The following is a 21,056-nucleotide window of genomic DNA, read 5'->3' on the forward strand; positions in this document are numbered from 1 at the left end:
CACCACTGTCCTTTCTGCCAAATGAAATCTTCAAAGATGTTCTGCCCACCAAACACTGCCCTTCTGCCTCCTTCCCTGGCAAACTTCTACTCGCTCTGCATGGCTTACCTGACATCCTACCCACTTTTAAAAAACTTCTTTCCTCACCATGGACTTAAAGTATTTGGCACATATTAAATACCAATAAAAATATACATGAAGACAGTTACAAAGTCCTAGTGGGCTCTGGGACACAGGAAGCACAGAATAAAGTAAAGCAAGTCATAGAAATGGTGACGACAGCAACAAGCTCCCGGAGGCCAGGAACTGTGCTTGTGACCTGTTTGCATTCTGCAACGTCAGAGTGGCGCTCAGTACCTAAACGACACTTGAGAGTCATCTGTTAAGTGGGTGAATTAACAGATAAGAATGTTTTCTGTGAAAATCCTGTTTAAAAAAAATACAGACGTTAACCAGGGACAACTCTGTTGTCTTATGAGCACCTTGAAGACCAAAACTCTGTCTTTTCCATCTTTGTATTTCCTACAGCAGAAGCTCTTTGCTTGATCCAGGTCTACCAAGGTAAAGGTGCCCTCATACAGTTCAGACTGAACAGCACGTGAGGGGTCATATCTAGGCAACACAGTCTTCTTTTTTTTTTTTATGTGAAGCACTGCTGTGCTTTTATTACAATTTGTTGAGTCCTAAGTTGTGCTATTTGAGTATTTATTATCACAACCCTTTAACTAATGGCAACAGAAAATCTTGTTCTAACAAAACAGTTTCATGACAAGTATCCCCAAAACAGAAGAAAACATCTGACTCTCATGAAGGCGACATGTCGCACTCTGCACTTCTGAGGAATGAAATCGGTAAGAGGGACCTTGTTGGTGTAATGATGCGAAAAGTAACCATTGCTTCTCAACAAGGCACTGCTTTCCTGACTTCTGCACTATCACTAGGTATCTTTAAAATACCATCTCGTTAGTATGCTGCACACTGGCCCAGCTGTGCAGCTCCAATTGTTGGCCATTTGTTTACAGCACCAGGAAGGTATCGCTGAGCTCCCAGTTTTAAAGACAATCACTTTTTAGTGAGGCTAATCACTATGCAGTAACTAGCATTCATTTACCCAATGGAATCCATCTGCTGTAAAAATTAAAGAGCCAGTTCTGTAACAAGGCCGACTTCTTATAATGTTACAGGAAATGTACAACAAAGTAAAAAACCTGTTTTTCGTATCTACACAAAGATATAATATGGGATTTCAGGGGCCATGATTAAATAAATGAATTTCTTTTCAGACAATATTGTTCCAGATTTTACATTACCTACAATTAACTTCTCAAATAATTCTGCACACTAGACCATTAAGAAAAAATTAATTAAAAAATAAAAACATACATGAAATTTACACACTGGCTTTTTTCACTGCTCTTTCATTATCAGAAGTTCCTCAATCTTACTTCCTTATCTATGGTAGGCCCAACAAGAGTAACTTATTACCTGAACTCTGTCCTAGGTCGCTATTTTGAGGGGGAGTATTTGGTATCCTTCTGGCTCTGTAGTCGACAATCAGTTGGTAAAGGCTATGTATAAAAAACGTGATAAATAAATATTACTACTTGAATACTAATATGAAAAACAATTACCAAATATATTAAATTCATAGATTATTTCAGACAATATCAGAGGTAATATCAAAACTTCAATTGTCCCATATTCTTCAAATTTATACAATCTACAAACTTTAAATTTAGCATGTATAATTTGAAAAGAAAAAAAGTAAGGTGAAGTAGTCATGAACTAAAGGCAGTACAGCTCAGTAAGTTAACTAGAGCGAGCCTGACATGTGGTAAGTATCTCGAGCTCAGAAGTCCCAGCTCTATAACCAACAACTATTTGTTCCTGGACAAGGTGCTTCTCTTCAGCTCAAAGTCTCCCTTTATAAAACTGGGATCTTACAGTCTTGTTAGGCAGTTAGTTATTAATACTCGTAGAAGTATTACGAAGATTTAATGAAATAATGTATCCCCCAGATGCTCAGAGAATTAGTGGCAGAATGGAATAATTTCTTCCTGAACTTAGTCAATGCTGGAACTACTTGAGAATCCCAAATAAAACCCAATGTGTGTTTTCTTTCATAGGTGTAACATTTAAATGTGGCAGTTTTCAGAAAATGTTACAAATTACAGTGATTAGCTGTTCTTCATGGTTTATAATTCAGGGCACCTCAGCTAGTATATAACTTGCAGCTAAACTCATTTATACATATATGACCTCATACAAGCGTATGTATGAGAACTAAACAAGCCGTCACGCAGAAGTTTACGTGTCGATGGCCACGAAGACCGCGGAAACTGGATCAGCACGGGCGTCCCGGGAGCAGAGGTAAATCACGACCCGACTGCAGGACCAGTTTCTTTTTCCTTTTCTTCTTTTAAAATTTTATTAAAGGTCTTTAGACAGCAACATCCAGACCCCAGACTCAGCTGCCAAGGAGATCCTGTTAAAACTAGTTTTAGTACCAACGCTGCAGCAACGGAATCAAGGGAAACAAGAGAACGATTAGCATGCCCTCGCCCCGCCCCAGTGCCTTGTGGGAGAGGACTGTCACTGTGGCCCCAGGGAATCCCTTAGGTTCCTGGAAAATTCAAGAGGAAGATTATAGAAGAAAGTCCTCAAAGGAAAATACAGGATTTTCTGCTCTACTAAACATTTCAAGACCCAAATAACTCGTTAGAAAAATCAGATATGTGACATTATTTGTACCCCATGCATTGGGATTACACTGGAATGAACTGAAGAACAGCAGGACCCTAAGGATAAAGGTCTTACAAACCCTGAGATAAAGAACCCTGTGCCCACTGCTCCATCTCACTAGTCTGGCCTTTGGATGGTTTCCAGCTGATGATGTGAAGGGTCTCACTGCCATCCCCAAAGTGCCTGCTCCCAACTAGGAACTCTTACCTGTCTCATTACAAGTAACAGGTCATTTCCAACCTCAGTTTAGAGATAACTGGCACTTTAATGTAAACACTTACTGTTTAAAACCATTATAACAAGCATATCGTCCGGCAAACCATCCGTGTAAATCTAGCAAATCGGTATTAACACGCTTCTCAAGCAGCAGCTTGACTATCTCCGGTGAGTCATGATGTACGGCCAGCATGAGTGCTGATCTAGAATAAAAGAGACAACTTCACTCTTAGGAACTTAGATAGCTCAACTTAGACAGTTAATCTGATCTATTTTACCAAGTTAATATACTGCCCACCCCTGGAGAACTCACCACTTACATGAGCTCGAGTGCTCATCTTTGCAAATTACCTCCAAGGCCAAAATGGAGGGACAAAAAAGAAGCCTCCTGTCTTACTTGGGTAGCACACAGAAGTGGCTAATTTAAAGTCCTCTGAAGGACAAGAAAGGACACTGAGGTCACTGATCTGAACTAGGAAAAGGTTTAAATAAAGGATTCCCGATTTCTCCCCTAGTCTGAAATATAATACTTTAAAATCAGCTAGAGGTCAGGTAAGGAGAAGCTGTTTGCAGGCTGAAAACACTAATAGCAATAAAAATGGCAATAAAAATAGTCACAGCTGCAGTGAATCACGCTGGGAAGCATGTGCCCGGCACTAACCTGAATAGTCTGCGTATGGTCTTTCTCAGGCACAACCACCCTTGAAGGATGTACTACGACCCTCCTTAACGTGTCAGGAAACATACTGGGTGGTACTAAGTCATGTCCCCCAGGTAACACCCCTGGCCAGCAGGAGAGCTGGGAATTCAACCTCGTCTGACTCTAAAGCCCAGCTCTTTCCTCTTTATCATCCACCAATGACTTGTCTTCTTTAATGGGAATGTTTATTCAATGACTAAAGCTATTTTTCTTCCTTCTACCATTATCAATTAAAAATAAAAACATCAAAATGTACTAGAAATGAAAAGGATAAAAACTGATGAGCCCACAGTATCTGGTAAGTTACTCTCTTAGTGATACTCACTTAGTGATAACCTAATAACATCAGTATCCTTCAAAGAAAGTAATTTAAAGCAGAGTCATCCAAAAAGCAAAACAAACTCCTCTTTGTTTACTATGCATCTTTTAAGAAAAAAATATATACCAAGAAGAGGTTAAAACAAATTATAAAATAATGAAGTAATTCAACACTGTCTCATAAGGTAAATTAAAATTAGAGTTCATACTAATAAAACTAAAATGAAACCCCTGAACTATTGTAAGATCGTATGACCAAAACAATCAGGTTGCACATGACATCAGTCACTATCATAAAGGAAGATGAATCCTGCTGCATACTGTTCTTTGTAACACCAGGCAGAACAATTCCTTTTCTACCTAACTGATGATGTGTTGATTCTAAGTTAATCCTCTTTTTATTAGGTTAACCTTTCTGATTGGCTGTTACTACTTTAGAACAACATTAAGATTTAAAATGAAAGAGAGAGAGAACACACTATTGTACCTTTGCAGCTTGTCGACTGCATGTACATTTGCCCCATTCTCTATCAAAAATTTGACCATTTCTTCTTTGTTCTCCCTGATGGCGAGTAAAAGTGGTGTGTATTTATACTGTAAAATATTAAAAACAGTTGACAATGTGTAAAATTACATATAAATTTCAAAACTGAGTTTAAAAACTTAAGTTTCTGAACTTAAACATACACTATAAATAAAAAGTAGCCCCTTCCTCCTCGCCCCTCTGTGCTCCTTCTCTTTAAAAGGTTCCTCCTTGACCTCCTTGAAAGTTTCCCTGTGAAGTCATTCTCTGAAACTCACTTCAGACATTTGCTGGTTCGAAGAACCTTCGCTTCTATCGCAGCGTGTATCAGGCATTCTCTAGTTACCTTACTGCTCAACTACTACTCCTGGCACTCAACACTGCTCCAGAGAGAACCATTCAGCTACTGAATCAACTACAATTCTAAGGAGCCATGCTGAGGAGAAAGATACCATACTCTCTGCAACATGCATAACCTATCCAATTACAACTATGACTAATCTCATAAAGCTTGCAGACATTCCAAAGGGAATATGACTATTTGCATGTAAAGAAAAAGTTTTTCTTAAACCAACTTATAAATTCTAATTTGAAAAATTCCATCCCACTCTTAAGGGATTATTATAAAATATGAAGTAGACTATAAATTAATATAGACTGTCTTTAAAATATTGAAATATTTACCAAAATATACAACAGGAATTGTAAATTCAAATGTTCACAGAGGCAACATAGGTGGCCTGATTAAGTGAAGGTCCCAGCTGAGCACAGCACACCGGAGAACACACGCCCCACTGAGAAGGGGCCACCTCTGCAGGGCAGACGGCACAGGAGCCTGGGCTCAAGGGGGACCAGATATGATTCTTTAGGAGAAGTTCTGGAGTGCAGATCTCTGCACAAGTCTCCTAAATTTGAAATGTTGACTCAATGTGTGGAGACAAACTGAACATATCCAGGGCCATGTTTAGTCTACAGCCCACTTGTGTTTTTATGTTTGCTGTGTTTCCAAACAGTTGGGTATAAATCAAGTATTTGTATGCAAAACCTTGCCTTTGTTTAGAATCATACGTCTTACAAAAACACTGGGCCCCAACATGTAATAAAAATTGTGATTAAGACGCATAATACCCACTTCAAGAATTTTTTCAATGCCTACTAAAACTACAATCTATCTGTATTCTTCCTGATTGTTAATCAAATGGATAATTAGGATTAAGAGGTATAAACAATCAGGCAAAAAATAAGGTACAAGGATGTACTGCACAACATGGGGAATAGAGCCAATAGTTTGTAATAACCGTAAGTGGAGCATAACCCTTAAAAATTTGTGAAACACTCAACTGTATACCTGTAATATATAATATAGTACATCGACTATACCTCAATTAAAAAAGTATATTGTAAAATAAATACATTTAAAAAAGGCTCATAATACCCGCTTCAAGAATTTTTCCAATGACTACTAAAACTACAATCTACCTGTATCTAATTCTCCCCAATTGTTAATCAAATGGATAATTAGTTCATGAGATGGCTGAAACTAAATTATTAAAACAATTCCAATTTGTTACTAATGTCATGGGTCTTGATGTTTAAAACTGCCATCTTGCATGGTATACTTATATATAATGGAATACAACTCAGCCATGAAAAAGAATGGAATACTGCCATTTGCAGCAACATGGAAGGACTTAGAGATTATCATACTGAGTGAGGTCAGAAAGTGAAAGACAAATCCCATAGGATATCACTTAATATGTGGATTCTAAAAATGCGATACAAATGAACTTATTTACAAAACAGAAATAGACTCATAGACATAGAAAACAAACTGATGGTTACCAAAGGGGAAAGGGGGTGGGAGAGGAATAAATTAGCAGTTTTGGACTAGCAGATACAAATTACTATATACAAAATAGATGAACAACAAGGTCCTACTGTATATACTACAGGGAACTGTACTCAATATCCTGTAATAAACCATAATGGAAAAGAATATGAATATATGTATATATATATAACTAAATAAGAATATATATGTAACTGAATAATACATATAAGTGAATAAGAATATATATATAACTGAATAAGAATATATATATATAACTGAATACATATAACTGAATAAGTATATATATATATATATATATATATATATATCTGAATCACTTTGCTGTACACCAGAAACTATCACAACACTGTAAATCAATTAGACTTAAATTTTAAAAAAACTGTCATCTTGATTATGCTAGGGCTCACTGAATCTAACAGATATATTGCAGGAGTCCGTCACACAGCTTTAACCAAAAGAAGGCTCATGATTTCCTATTACTGCAATCAGAAAAACCCTGTTGACCTAATGACCTGGATGGGAACAAATGGTGCAAAATCTTTAAAGGGTCCGACTCTACTTATTGAATCACTCACCACAACCAAGTTTCTAAGACTGTCTGAGTGCCACTGAATGATCAGTGGCTAGAAGGGAACAGGAGCCATTCTTCAAGGCAATAGATGCTGCCAGTAATATTGCCAGGAAGAGACGGATAAAAGTCAGGCTAACATGGCTGGAAAGGAGAGCACTGAAAGAAGCAGCATCTATCAAACCCCTGCTCTTCCAGAGACGTCTTATTTTTGAGATCGGTGAATTTACATGTATTACACGAATCCATTCAATACTCCTTAACCAAGGGTTGTATCAGAATCTCAGGGAAGTATTTCTAAATACCTGTGTCTAGATCTGCGTACATTTATTCAATCAAAATCTTCAAGGGAGAACCAGGAGAAAAAGCAGGAGGACCAGCTTCACCATCACTTGCTCCCCACCTACAGCCACAGCCCCGCAGGGGAGCTACACCAGGCTGAGCATGGAAGACCCCAAGGTGAAGGTGTACGTGGAGGGCCATGTGACCACCAGCACAAGTGAATGCCCCTGCTGGCTGGCTGTCAAACATGACCTGACCTCACTTGCCCAGATTCTAGAACCTGGGATCCTGGGGTGCTCAGGGCCTGTGGCTTGCTGCCTCCCCTGCCCAGGTGCAGTCACCCAGCTCCCCCTGCTGGGTACTGGGTTCCTTCCTCATCCCACCCATCCCCAGGCAGGCAGCCAGCCCCTGCCATCACTTTACTCCCCGCAAGCCTTCATCTTCTGTAGGCTCTGAACCTACCACCCACTTCCAGGCACTTCCTAACGGGAAGTTGCTCCTTCTGGGGTAGAAGTGCGGCTGGGAGACAGAGCTCTGCCCTTTCTGTGGGCACTACCTCTAGACTCTGGCCTTGGCTTTGGAGTTGTTTCCATGATAGCAGGGCCTGATGTATTGTATTCAGTACACATATTACTATAAATAAAACACCTGTAGCTAGAAAAGACCCTGTATTTCAAATATCTTGTAAATAAAGTCAGTTGAGCTATACCTTGTTTATCGCCTCGATATTTGCCTTATAGTGGAGCAGCTTTGCTGCAATTGACGTATCTTCAGCCAAGACGGCGTAATGCAGAGCAGTGTTTTGACAGCCGTCCACAAGATTTGGGTCAGCACCGTGTTCCAGCAGGACAGTGACACACACTTCTTTCCGGCATTGTACAGCCTGTTGGTACCATGCCAAGAAACAGACTGTAAGTGCTAGGCACTCCAAGTTAACATTCCTCAAGTTCCAGCACTTTGTTATATTTAAAACAGACAAATTCATTTTTATTCTAAGTAATTAAATCAAATCAATCTCACGTGGACATGGTTGGCTGCTACACACCTTGATGAGAGCTGTCTTGCCTTCCTCGTCACTAGCATCCAGATCACACCTCCACTGGATAAGGAGAGCCACCACTGATGACTGGCCTCTGGTGCAGGCTAAGTGTAGGGCAGTCCTGGGAACGTAAGAGGACTGTTTAGGAAATCAGAGCTTACTAGTTCAAAGATACAGTTACTCACGTAGTTGTCAACATTCAACAGCATGCTATCCCCACCCCTTTAAAACTAACATTTAGTCTTCTTATCTTAGTTCTTTCTATGGGGAAAGAACAATATTTATTAGCTCTTATTACTCACCACATTAATGGAAGAACTACCTGTTTGAATAGAAAGGGCATGCTGTTGAGATTCAGCTCAACTTGGGTCTGACTTCTACTTTAACACTGTCCCTTATTAGCTCTCACTTAGCCTGACTGTGCCTCAATTTCCTCATCAACAAAATGGGCATGAAGTACTAGTTATCTTACAGGACGCCACTGTGATGCTTAAATGAAAAGCTATGCAAGGTGTCTGGCAGTTCCTTGCACAAACTAACAGCTCAATAATTGTTAGGTAATACTATAATTGTTACCGTTACTATCTTACAAAGACATTTCAATTAAGTAAAATAATAGTGTATCTACTTTGTTGCTGCAAGGATGAGAGAGAACACTGTACTTCAATGATTCTAACATGCTCATTGTCTCACACTTCAACATCTCTGACATGGGAAGGCAATTTAAAATTCATGTCTTACAACCATAGTTGGCAGCTCCTCCCAGGCCTGCCCCGCCCCGCCCCACCGCTGTTACCTTTTCTTCCTGTCTCTGCTGTCTATGACATTTTTCTTACGTGACAGCAACTCCTCCACTGTACAACTGGCACCTAAATATGCGGCTCTGTGGATCTCCTTTAGCTCATTCTCATGGACGTGATACCCAGGCACGGGCTTCTCACAAACCCTGCGTGCTCTCTGATGGGCGCTGAAGCCCACCCAGCTCACGAACTTAGTGAGTCTCTTCTTCATCTGGCTTATCGCCTTCCGACACCGCTCACTTCCCTCCTGGCCTCTTGACGCCTCCCGATCTCAGCGCTGGCGCTACAGAAGAGCCACAGAGGTCTCGCTGCCACACCTTGGCTGCAAAGCTCAACGGCTCGGAATGTTTGTTCCGGAACACTCGTAGCCTAGCAACAGCACTGACCCTCAACTGTCCCTCCAGAGCCAGTGTCCCTGTGAGTGCGCACAGAGGCCCGGAGGCCCAGTGTGCCCGGTGCGCACGTGGGAGCCTAAGGCATTTCAAATCTCTGCGATTGCTTGTGGGCCATTTTGGATTCCCTTCAAATGTTGGTGCTAGGTGGCTGAGGGTTTTGGGACATTTCCAGAAGTGAGGCTTGCCCCTGAGAAAGCCATGTTTGTATGCAACTGCGGTTAGAGTGGGGTGGAGAAAAGCCATGTTTGTATGCAACTGCGGTTAGAGTGGGGTGGAACCACAGGATGCTGAAGGCCTAGTCCCTCAGAGAGCTCCCCACCAAAAATCTCTACATCTCCTTATCCCTCAGTGTATTCCTTTCCCCATCCCTCTGGGCCCCAGCCAGTCTCCAGGGAATTTAGCAGATGAAAACAGCAGAAAGCTGTTTTCATGGTTTCAGAGATTGTGGCAAAATGTATCATTAAGCACAAACTTGAGAAACCAACACACCCTCTCCAGATGAAATGAAAATGTGATTCCACATGTCTGCTGACCCTGCTCTGTGGCTCAGCCTTATGTTTACACACTTTCTTCACTTTATTTTTTTTTGCTTTTATTTCCACCAAGTAAATCTTCAATCAAAGATTTATTTGGGAGCATGGTATAACATCTGAGAACTTTTTAATCACGTAACTATGAAAACACCACGTCAGTTACTCAGCGAGGCCACGCTGCTGGCTGACCACTTGCAGGAGGGGGGAGGCAGGGCAGGCCTCTTCTTCCTGCCTAACTCCATCCTTCCTCAGCTGGCTAATTATGGCTTCCGGCCCTGCCAGGATCAAAACTGCAGGGGGCGGCAGAGTTCCTAAGTGGCTGACACTCCTGGGAGCTGGTCTTGAGTGGACTGGACCTGGTAAGTGTTTTGAAGCTGACTCTCTCGGGCATTTCTGTGCCCCCACCTGCCCTCACCTGCAACTCCCCTGACCTAAGGGAATGTGGTGTTACTAACTTCCCCTGTTAATCTATCTTTTCTATTAGCATATACGGTTATTTCCCTCATCTTAAAAAAGAGAGATGAGTTCACATTCCAACTGCGGCCCCATTTCTCAACTCTCCTGCCCTTGCAAAGGAGCTGTTCCCATTCGCTGCCTCTGATTCCTCTCATTTTCCATCCAAACAAGTGTGTCCACTCACTGCAACTGCTCACGACAGGGTCCCCCACCACCCACCAGGTGCTGACTCCACGGGGAGCTCTCAGCCCTCCCCTCGCACGGCCCGGCAGCCACCCTTCCCACCGCTGCTCTCCCCGACTTCCTCAAGCCCTTTCCTCAGGGGGCTTCCCGGCTCTCAGGCTGCTCTGGTTTCCTCCCAGGGCCCTGGCCGGTCTTCTTAGTCCCAGCTCCTGAGTGCTGGCACACAGCACCCTCGAGGCTCAGTCTGCTGGCCTCTGCTATTGTCTCCTGCCGCCCCCAGCAGCCTTAGGGCTTTATGTATTCTCTACAAATTCACAACTCCAAACTGCTATTTCCAACCCAGACCTCCCTCCTGTATTCCAGACTCAAATACCCATTGCCTCTCAACGTCATCTCTTGGAAGTTTAATAGGACTTCTCCTGGGCCGGCCCTCTCCTGATCGTACCCTCTCCTGGACCTGCCCTCTCTTGGTCCAGCCCTCTCCTAGGCCTGCCATGACCTGGGTCTGACCTTACCTGGACATGCTGTCACTTGGGGCCTGCCATCTCCTAGTTACTGCCCTCTCCTGGACCTGCCCTCACTTGGACCAGCCTTCTCCTGGACCTGCCCCCCCACCTGTGCTTAGCCTCTCCTGTTCCTGCCCTAAGCTGGGCCTGCCCTCTCCTGCACCTGCCCTCTCCTGGGTCTGCACTCTCCTAGGCGTACCCTCACCAGGGCCTCCCTGTCCTTTGCATCCCCTATCCTGGGCCAGCCCTCTCCTTTGCCTGCCCTCCCCTGGGCCTGCTCTCTCCTGGGCCTGCCCGCTACTGGGCCTGCCTTCTTCTGGGCCTGCCCTTGCTAGGGTCTGCCCTCTCCTGGGCCTGCCCTCACCTGGTCCTGCCCTCTCCTGGGCCTGCCCTTTCCTTGGCCTGCTCTCTCCTGGTCCTTCCCACTATCTCCTGGGCTTCCCCTCACCTGGGCCTGCCCTGTCCTTCGCCTGCCCTCATCTGGTCCTGCCATCTCCTGGTCCTGCCCTCTCCTGCACCTGCCCTCTCCTGCACCTGCCCTCATCTGAGCCTGCCCCCTCCTGGGCCTGCCCGCACCTGGTCCTGCCCTCTCCTGGTCCTGCCCTCACCTGGGCCAGCCCTCTTCTGGGCCTGCCCTCACCTGGTCCTGCCCACTATCTCCTTGGCCTCCACTCACCTGGCCTGCCCTCTCCTGGACCTGCCCTCTCCTGGGCCTGACCTCTACTGGACCTGCCCACACTTGGGTCTGCACTCACCTGGGCCTGCCTTCTCCTAGTCTTGTCCTCTCTCTCCTGGGGAAGTAAGCCAGAAAGAAAGAAAAATACCATATGAGATCACTCATATGTGGAATCTAAAAAGAAAGAAAAAACAAAATATAAATACAAGACAGTAACAGACTCATAGACATAGAATACAAATTGTGGTTGCCAAGAGAGTGGAGGGTGGGAAAGGACAGACTGGGAGCTCGAAATCTGTAGATACTGACAGGCATATGTACAATAGATAAACAAGATTATACTGTATAGCACAGGGAAATACATACAAGGTCTCATGGTAGCTCCCAAAAAAAAAAAAGAATGTGACAATGAATGTATGTATGTTAACGTATAAGTGAAAAATTGTGCTCTACACTGGAAATTGACACAACGTTGTAAACTGACTAAGTCAATAACAATTCCTGTTGAATGACACAGAGAGGCCAAGCCCTCCCATTTCAAAAGTGCCCAGTTGGTGAGAAGACCCACTGCAGGGCAGGAGACGGGAAGGAACCTCCTTAACAAAGGCCCCAGATGAGAAAATGGCCCAGTGACACTCACTCAGCCCAGAGGGCCTTCAGCCTGAATGTGAACGTGGGGAAACCCGGGCAAAAGTAGGCGTGAGCCCTTCCCTCACCTGCGCAAGGTGGAGGCAGCTTTCAGCACCCCCCTCACCACCCGCCTGTCCAGCCTTCCTCACTGAGTCACAAGGGAACTGGGTGGGAAGGATTTCAGCCTCATGTGTTTGGCCCTGGGCGGGGCTGGGATTCCTCTTCCATCTGAGTGGAGGGCAGTGATGTCCCTGGAATAGGGTGCGTCTGGAACCAGCTGCTCCAAGTGCCCCTTGTGGGTGTTTCCTGGCACCACAATCTAGAGGGGAGGACCTGACAGATTCTGTCTGATGACAACCTAAATGTTTACCGAGTCTTTTATTAGTCAGCATTATAACATTTATAGTAAAGGGCTGAGCCCAGACACAGCAGAAGTCAACCTCTGCGCTACCTCGTGAGATCTGCCCAGGCCACAGCACTGGATGTAGTTTACTCTCATAAATTCGCTCTCCATTAAATGTGAGCTCACACTTGAACTTAGCAACTTCAACAACCTCCCATTTAGGTTCCTGGGGAAGGTTCTCACATACAACATCCAGGGCTTATGATAGTGACCCCAAAGCATCCCAAATGTTAGAGACATGTACACCTAAGATACACTTCTCGGGGAGAGATCTCTCTATAAAAACAGCTACTCCAGGCAGTGGATAAGAGCAGTGTTGTCTGAATACGTTCTGCCATACACAGGATGCAAGTCAACATTCAGACAGGCTCAAGTTTTGTTTATCTTTGTTCACGGTCCCTGCTTCTTTTTGTAAAGCCTTGTAAAGTTTACTTGCCCTCCGATGTTCTGATACTCTTCCTACTCAAATTAGTAATTTCTGCTCTCTGTATTATTAATCTACTTAGAAAATGGAATAATACTAAGATAGATTGGCAATCTGTTAAGAGCCAATGAAGGCAAACTTTCAGGTAGGTTCCTAACAAAAACATGTCTGTTACAATGAAAGCCCATATTGACAGGGTCTGTGAATGATTTGCATTTACTACTGGGATTTTTTAACTCATATATAGCTAATTTGCATTTTCCCCAAATTCATTCTTGCTTACTAACCCTACAGTTGATACCCTTATGATTTAATTCATCAAAAGCAATCACTTAAGCATTGTACGCAGGCATGTTTGTGGCCTGCGTTCTCACAGGCTGCCAAGCACGACACAAACATGAGACTAAGTTCGTCAGGAAATGAGTGTGCACGTGACCCAGGGCCACACCAACTCATCTACTGCCCTGTGCCAGCAACCACAGCAGGAGGCACCATAAAATCTACGGAATTCTTCTGCCAGCTCTGAGCCAACAACAGTACTTACAGGTTCCGGGGGCCTCGTGCCAGCCAGGGCAGCACACACACGCGGCGCTGCTGCACCGGCCAGGGGAAGGGTCCAGCCGACGTCCCCGCTGTTCGGTGGATTGTACACTTGGACATTTCTGGCCAGTCCTCTCACCACTGAGAAAAGAAAAGGCAACACATATTTCTTATGCCTATTTACACATGGCAAGCTATCATTTACCCCGAACTTCTGCTCTGTAGTAGGAGAAATACTGACTTCCTTAAACTTTGAATTATCTACACACAAAAGCACATGAAAACTCTCCAAATCCATGTTTAGCCAAACTCAGCCAACTAGGGCCTTGGTCTCTACAGAAGCTAAGTTGTTGTCAATAAAAACAAGAGAGTAAAAGTAGTAATACTGGGTTGGCCACAAAAGGACAAGGGGCAAGAGCGAGAAACTGGAAAAGCAGCTTCAGTTTTCCAGCACAGGTCATGAAAAGAGAGACAAGAAAGAGGATTCTATCATCTCTGCCTCTAAATGAGAACTGACAACACAGAGGACGCCCATCTAATCTGGGCAGCTAGACTAGCTGGTTTCAATCATTCATTTCTTCTCATTCAACAGACACTGAATGTCTTCTGTGATTCAAAGAAAAGGCAAACATAGGAAGAAATCAAAGATACACTCAGTTCTCAATTAACTGCCCCAATAGGGACTTAGAAAAACATGCAAATTAAATCCATGTATTATCTCCAAACTCCACTTTAGGAATAACATCATTTTTCTAGACCACTAATCTTTTGCCAAAAGAAGTCATTCATACTTGCTTTCTTTGAGCCATCAGCATGTATATTTTTAAGCCAAAAAAAATATTTAGAGGTATGCACCAAAGCCTTTAAACAATACTACAAAGAATTGTAAAGCCACTATAAACTGGTTTCTCAACATGTTAATAGTAAATGAAAGCAGAGATTTTCAATGCCAAAAAGCACTTCATCAGCAGAGAAATGTGCTATCAAGTAACATGACCAGCAGATTTCAACAACCGACACTGAAAGCCAGTGACAAGACACTGCTTCGTACAAATTTATTGAGCACAAAGCAAAGCTCATGAACTTTTGTCAGTGACAGAAAATACTGTTACTGTAAACACATTTAGAAATCCTGAAGTTACCACTTCAGAAGAATGTCACTTTTATTTCATACACTAAAATATTAACAATTGGTGGGGGTTAGAAGGTAAACTATGTGTAATTGTTACATTTTTATTCCATCATTATGTATTTCCCAAATTTTCTTTCTACTTTATAAACTTTACGCTATACTAAAAAGCAAAATGCATCATGAAAACGCTGAATTTGTCTGCCTTCTTACTTCCATGCCCTTCCAGTGTCTGGTGTATGCCCTCCATCGCCCTCAGGATAAAGGAGAACCACTGTAACGGTGTACGGGGCATCCGGCTGCAGATTCCTAAGAACGGCATCATTGGTATTCCCAGGGACTGGCACCTAAAGATTTTAATAAAATGTAAAGTACTTGATTTGAGAACCTTTTATAAGAAATAATACTTTGAACAACCAAACACTCAAAATACTAACTGAAGACCAGATCAAGAAGCAGGTTCTGTACTATTGGGACCTAAGGATGTGCCCCCATACAAACTGTTCTAAGAGTTGATGAAGGCCTCTCTGCACACGCTCAGCTCCTTCTTGAAAAGCCCCTGGAATGATTTGATCCCCCAGCCCCTGTCCCCCAAAAGCCCCCATCACCCAGGCACTGAGGCCTCAACCGACTACCCTCCGTCAAGTTCTACAGAAGGAACATGAACTCCTTCAGTGCTATGGTACACTAGTTAACTCTTGATCTTCACTCTGCAATCTACAGCTGAAACTAACACACACTTTTCCCTACAGGAAATAGTGACCAGTTCCTCCAGACCACCTGCTGTGGGTGCATAGAAGAGCTTGTACTGATGAGGATTTTGCTCTGTGTGCTCCCAGCGAACATTCAAAGTGCTGGTGGAAGGGTCGTACACCGAGGTATTCAAAGGTTCTGAAATGCACAGAAAGCACACCACGTGTGACCCTAACAACCGAGCACACACGAAGCCCAGGTTTACTGATGGGTCCCGGGAACCCTAGAACACAGGATCCCTTTAGTAGGCACCCCACAAGCACCTGTTGAAGTAGTGAATAAAGGAAAAAATGTGATCATCAGGTACATGTCTCATCCCTCCACAAGGTATCTTGGCCTTAGAGCATAATTTGTTCATTTGTCTGTGTTATTCTAGAAGGTAATAAACACCTTTCTCCAAGACCAGAGACAGATGACTCCAGTAAGGATATTAAAAGCAATTTAGATCTTTGGGGGGAGGGTATAGCTCAGGGCTACAGTGTATGCTTAGTGTGTACACGAGGTCCTGGGTTCAATCCCCAGTACCTCCACTAAAAAATAAATAAAACCTAATTACCCCCCACCCCCAACAGAGACAAAAAAAAGAAAAAAGAAAAAGAGCATTATTAACATGCATTTTAAAAGTTTAGCAAACCTCTGTGTCACCCCAATGTTTCCAGTGGAAGATGTGATTCCCTCCCCATGATGGTTACTAAAACAGCCACAGGAGTCCAGGTTCACTTACTGGTCTCGCCTCTTCCTGTCATCCGACCTCCTTCCACATCAGAACACAGGGAGGACAGGGTGATGGTGTAAGGAGTGTCAGGCTTCAGCTTCTGCAGGACCACACTGTTCTGCTGTCCACCTATCCTGGTCCGGAGTAAAACAGGGATAAGCGTCAGCTTTGCTCTCTCCAGCTCACTCATCTGTCAGGAAAAGCTCTTTCTCTGTTTGAGGCCTTTGCCAAGATCTGGAAACACGCCCCGCTGTGAAAGTTTAAAATGTATCCTAGGGTATCATTTTAAATGTAAACGAGACCCCTTAAATCATAAAAAGGACTCTAAGCCTTAAAGTACTGATCTTAAAAAGATATCTCAACTGTCAAGAGGCCAGCATTGTGAAATTCCATCCAAACGCAAAATAATAATAATAAGTGGGGCTACAATAGACTAAAAGAATGATGCACAACAAAAGATACAATAAATGTTATGATAACTCACAGAGAAAAAAATGTGACAGTGAGTGTGTATATGTCCATGAATGACTGAAAAATTGTGCTGAACACTGGAATTTGACACAACATTGTAAAATGATTATAAATCAATAAAAAATGTTAAAAAAAGATACAATCAACAAAATGAAAAGGCAACCTATGGAATGGAAGGACATCTTTGCAAACCATCTATCAGATAAGGGGTTAATATCAAAATAAATAAGGAACTCATACAATTCAAGAGCAAAATAAAAGCAATCTGATTTTAAAATTGTACAGAAGACCTCAGTAGATATTTTTCCCAAGAAGACGTACAAATGACTAACAGATAATTGGCATCACTAATCATCAGGAAAATGCAAATCAAAACCACCATATCACCTCCACCTGTCAGAATGGCTATTATCAAAAAGACAAGAAATAAGCTGGGGCTGTGAATTTCACCACTCGCAAGAGCGGTACCTCAGAGTGTTTGGGTTACTTTAGTAGGTATCGATTTCCTTGACTGCGCCTTTGAAACTTGTTTCAGCTTCTTCTAGCCGTGGCTCTATTGTTATTTTCCTTACTCCTCATTATTTCCTTTTCACTGACATGACATATTGAATTAATGTAAATTACTGTGTTTATGATGTAACTCCACTGTACATTTTACATTCATATCATATGAATAGTAAAGGATGAAAGGATATATGCAACCTGTATGTATGTGCTGTATTTGGGCATTTTCTTGAAAACTAACTAATGGCTAGCTTATTTATGATTATTAGTTTAATAAGCTTCTGTGTGGCAGAAAAAATTTAGATTTAAAACTAACAACTAAGTCATGGTTTTGGGCTAGGATCTAAATATACAGGTTTAAAGCTTGCTGCAAACTCCCAGAGATATATTTTGATAGACGGGTTTCTCCATGATGGAAACAAGCAGGAACTAAACAATCAAATGTCATCGACCAAAAATGACTGACGAATCAAATGTTGGAGGTTATTTTTAGCTGTTTTTGTTCCTAGCTATTTTGAGTTCAATGAAAACAAAGAACAACAACAACAACAACAACAACAAGACAAGAAACAGCAAGTGTTGGTGAAAATGTGGAGAAACGGGAACATGTGCGCACTGTTGGTGGGACTATAAACTGGTGCAACCACTGTGGAAAACAGTATGGAGTTTCCTTAAAAAAATTAAAGATACAATTACTAAATGATCCAGCAATCCCACTTGGGGATATAGATTTGAGGACAATGAAATCAAGATCTTAAAAAGATATTACCACTCCTAGGAATATATATCACTGAGAAGCTCTTGCACATGTGAACCATTACAATATGAACAGGACTGTAAAAGCAAGCAGAGTCATCCCAAATTAGAAAGTATTTAACAGGTAAAATGGAAAACTGTGCTGCGGTAGAATCAAACAACAAATACTCTACAGTAATGCAGACAAACAAGCTAGAGCTACGGGCAACACTGGTGACTCTTACAGAAGGTTGAACAGAAGAAGTAAGGTATAACAAAGTAAATCTATGATTCCATAGGTCCAATTAATATGCAACTCAAAAATAAGCAAAACTAAATTGTATTGTTCAGAGGTGTAAACATAGGAGATATGACCATAAGGCAAAGCAAATAAATGATTACCATGAAATTCAAGAGTATGATTGCATACGAACTGGAGTAAGAGGTTTTGAACTTGAAAGAACATGCATATTCTTTCTGGGGACCTGCAATTTTCTATTTCATAACCATTGCATTCGTGTTTGCGTTATAATACTTTGCTAAATTGTACATCTATGTTTCATTTACTTCTCTACACATACACTGTGTTTCAAAATAAAAAGTTTAAAAATTGTGTATTACTTATCTGTTGTATAGAAATTGATCACAAAACTTAACAGTTTAAAATGAGCAAATACTTATTATCTCACACATTTCTGAAGGCAAGGCTTTCGGGGGTGTCTTAGGTGGGTGGCTTGGCTTTGGGGTCAAGTCATCAGCCAGAGCTGTGGTCATATGAAGGCTTGACTAGGGCTGAAAGATCCACTTCTATGAAAGTTTACACACATGTCTGTTGGTGGAGGCCTCAGCTCCTTTCCATGTAAGCCTCTTCATAGGGCTGTCACTTTATCACATACTATTCATTAAAAGGAAGTCATTAAAGCACAGTCCATGCTGAAAGACAGAGGAATTTACCTCCATCTCTTCAAAGGAATGACATGAAAGTATCTGTGTACTTAAAATCACCGTAAGTTTTATAGAAAGTCTACTATAAACAAATTCAATGTAGAGCAGCCATATTAGGGAAAGTATCTGCAACATCTATGAAAGCAAAATGATTGAATCTATCATAAATGAGGAAATGAAATGAAACACAATGAAAAAGACAAGACATTCTCATGAGATTATAAGAGGAAAAATACAAACATTGCTAGTGAAAATGAAAATCTCAGTTTCCCGTTTTGGGGGGAAGAAACATCACAACGTATTTTAGCATGAAGACTTCAGCCACTTAACATATGAATGATTTATTCTTAAAGGGGACCACCATGAATCAAATATGTATGGAGATCTTTACTTCACAATATTTGTAGAAGTAAAAAGCTGAAACCAATTGAACGACCAATAAATACAGAAAAGTTTGAATAAATTATGACACATCTGTGCTGTGGAAACATTTTTAAACATTCTACTGAAAAATACTGTACATACAGAAAAATGCAATATTGCATGTCTAAAGCCCCCCAAAATATCACAATCTGGTCAGACTCATGAAGTCAGCATTCTAATCAAGTAAGAGAACAATACTGGGACCCCCAAAGCCCTCTCAACTTCCCTCTAGCCTGAACCTCTCAGGGTAGCCACTGTCCTGACATCTGAGAGCACAGATTAGTGTTGCTTTGTTTTGTACTTTGCACGTATGAAATCAGATAGTGTGTTATGTGGTATACTACACACAGCTGACCCTAGAACGCACTGGCTTGGACTGTGGGTCCACTTGTATGTGGATGTATTCCAACAGTAAATAGTACAGGACTACATAGTCTGTGGCTGGTTCAATCTACATAAGCAGAGTAACCATGGATACAGAGGGCCGGCTGTAAGTTACACACAGGTTAACTCCTGTGTTGTTGAAGGATCAACTGTAGTTTTATTTTCCTTCATGTTGTCTTTGTCAGATTCATCCATTCCACATGCAGTTATAGGTATCTGATTCTCATTGCTGCATAGTAGTTTAGTGTGTCTCAATTTGTTTACCCACACCACTATTGACAGATACTTACAGTTTCCAGCTTGGGACTATTATAATTAATGCTATGAATATTCTAGTACATGTCTTTCAATAAATATATGTGCATATTGGTGATAGATATAGACCTAGAAGTAGAATTGCTGGGTCATAGGGTATGCACAGGTTTGGCTTAAGTACACTCCGCCAATGTTCCAAAGTGGTTGGACCAATTTATGCTCCCATCAAGAGTGTATGAGATTTGCTATTGCTCCACATTCATGCCAACACTTGCTTTTTCCATCTTTTAGATTTCAACTATCAGGTGTGTATCATGAAGTGGTTCTCATGTTTTAGCCTAGAAGTCAAATTGTTTTTTCTTCACATTTAGGTATGCAATCCATATGGAGTCAGTTTTCATGTATGGTGTAAGTTAAGGGTCAAGTCACATTATTTCTTTCATATAGATATTCAACTGACCCAGCACCGTTTGTTGAAAAGGTTAGCCTTTACCATACTGTTTTGATGAGTGTAGCTTTGTAGCATAGTTTGAAGTCAGGGAGCATGATACCTCCAGCTTTGTTTTTTATCAAGACTGTCTGGCTATTTAGGTCTTTTGTGTGGGAAGTATCCTGTGTTCATATATTGGAAGAATTAATATTGTTGAAATTACCATACAATCAAAGGAAATCTGCAGACTCAATGCAACACCTGTCAAAATACCAATGGCACTTTTCACAAAATTGCAACAAATCATTCTAAAATTTGTATGAAAACACAGAAGATACTGAAATAAGGGAAACCTCCTAATTCATTCTATGAGGCCAGCATTACCAAAACCAGTTAGTCTTTACAAGAAAACTACAGACCACTATCTCTCATGAACACAAATGCAACAATCATCAACAAAATACTAGCAAATCAAAACCAACAATATATGAAAAGAATTATACACCAAGACTATGTGACATTAATC

General features: G+C 41.8%; 1 protein-coding gene across 1 annotated transcript in view; it reads right to left on the minus strand.

Annotated features, from left to right (window-relative positions):
* Positions 1–21,056, minus strand: part of LOC107035268 (uncharacterized) — a 52,520-nt gene that overhangs the window by 20,505 nt on the left and 10,959 nt on the right. Inside the window, exons 3-10 of the mRNA XM_072953366.1 lie at positions 16,393–16,512; positions 13,791–13,927; positions 11,869–11,963; positions 8,247–8,361; positions 7,911–8,084; positions 4,464–4,570; positions 3,024–3,161; positions 1,486–1,568 (exon numbers count right to left, since the gene is read on the minus strand). Coding sequence (XP_072809467.1) covers positions 1,486–1,568; positions 3,024–3,161; positions 4,464–4,570; positions 7,911–8,084; positions 8,247–8,361; positions 11,869–11,963; positions 13,791–13,927; positions 16,393–16,512 — 969 coding nt within the window. The remainder of the gene's footprint in view (positions 1–1,485; positions 1,569–3,023; positions 3,162–4,463; positions 4,571–7,910; positions 8,085–8,246; positions 8,362–11,868; positions 11,964–13,790; positions 13,928–16,392; positions 16,513–21,056) is intronic.

Source organism: Vicugna pacos, chromosome 32, assembly GCF_048564905.1.
Source record: "Vicugna pacos chromosome 32, VicPac4, whole genome shotgun sequence".
NCBI lineage: Eukaryota > Metazoa > Chordata > Mammalia > Artiodactyla > Camelidae > Vicugna > Vicugna pacos.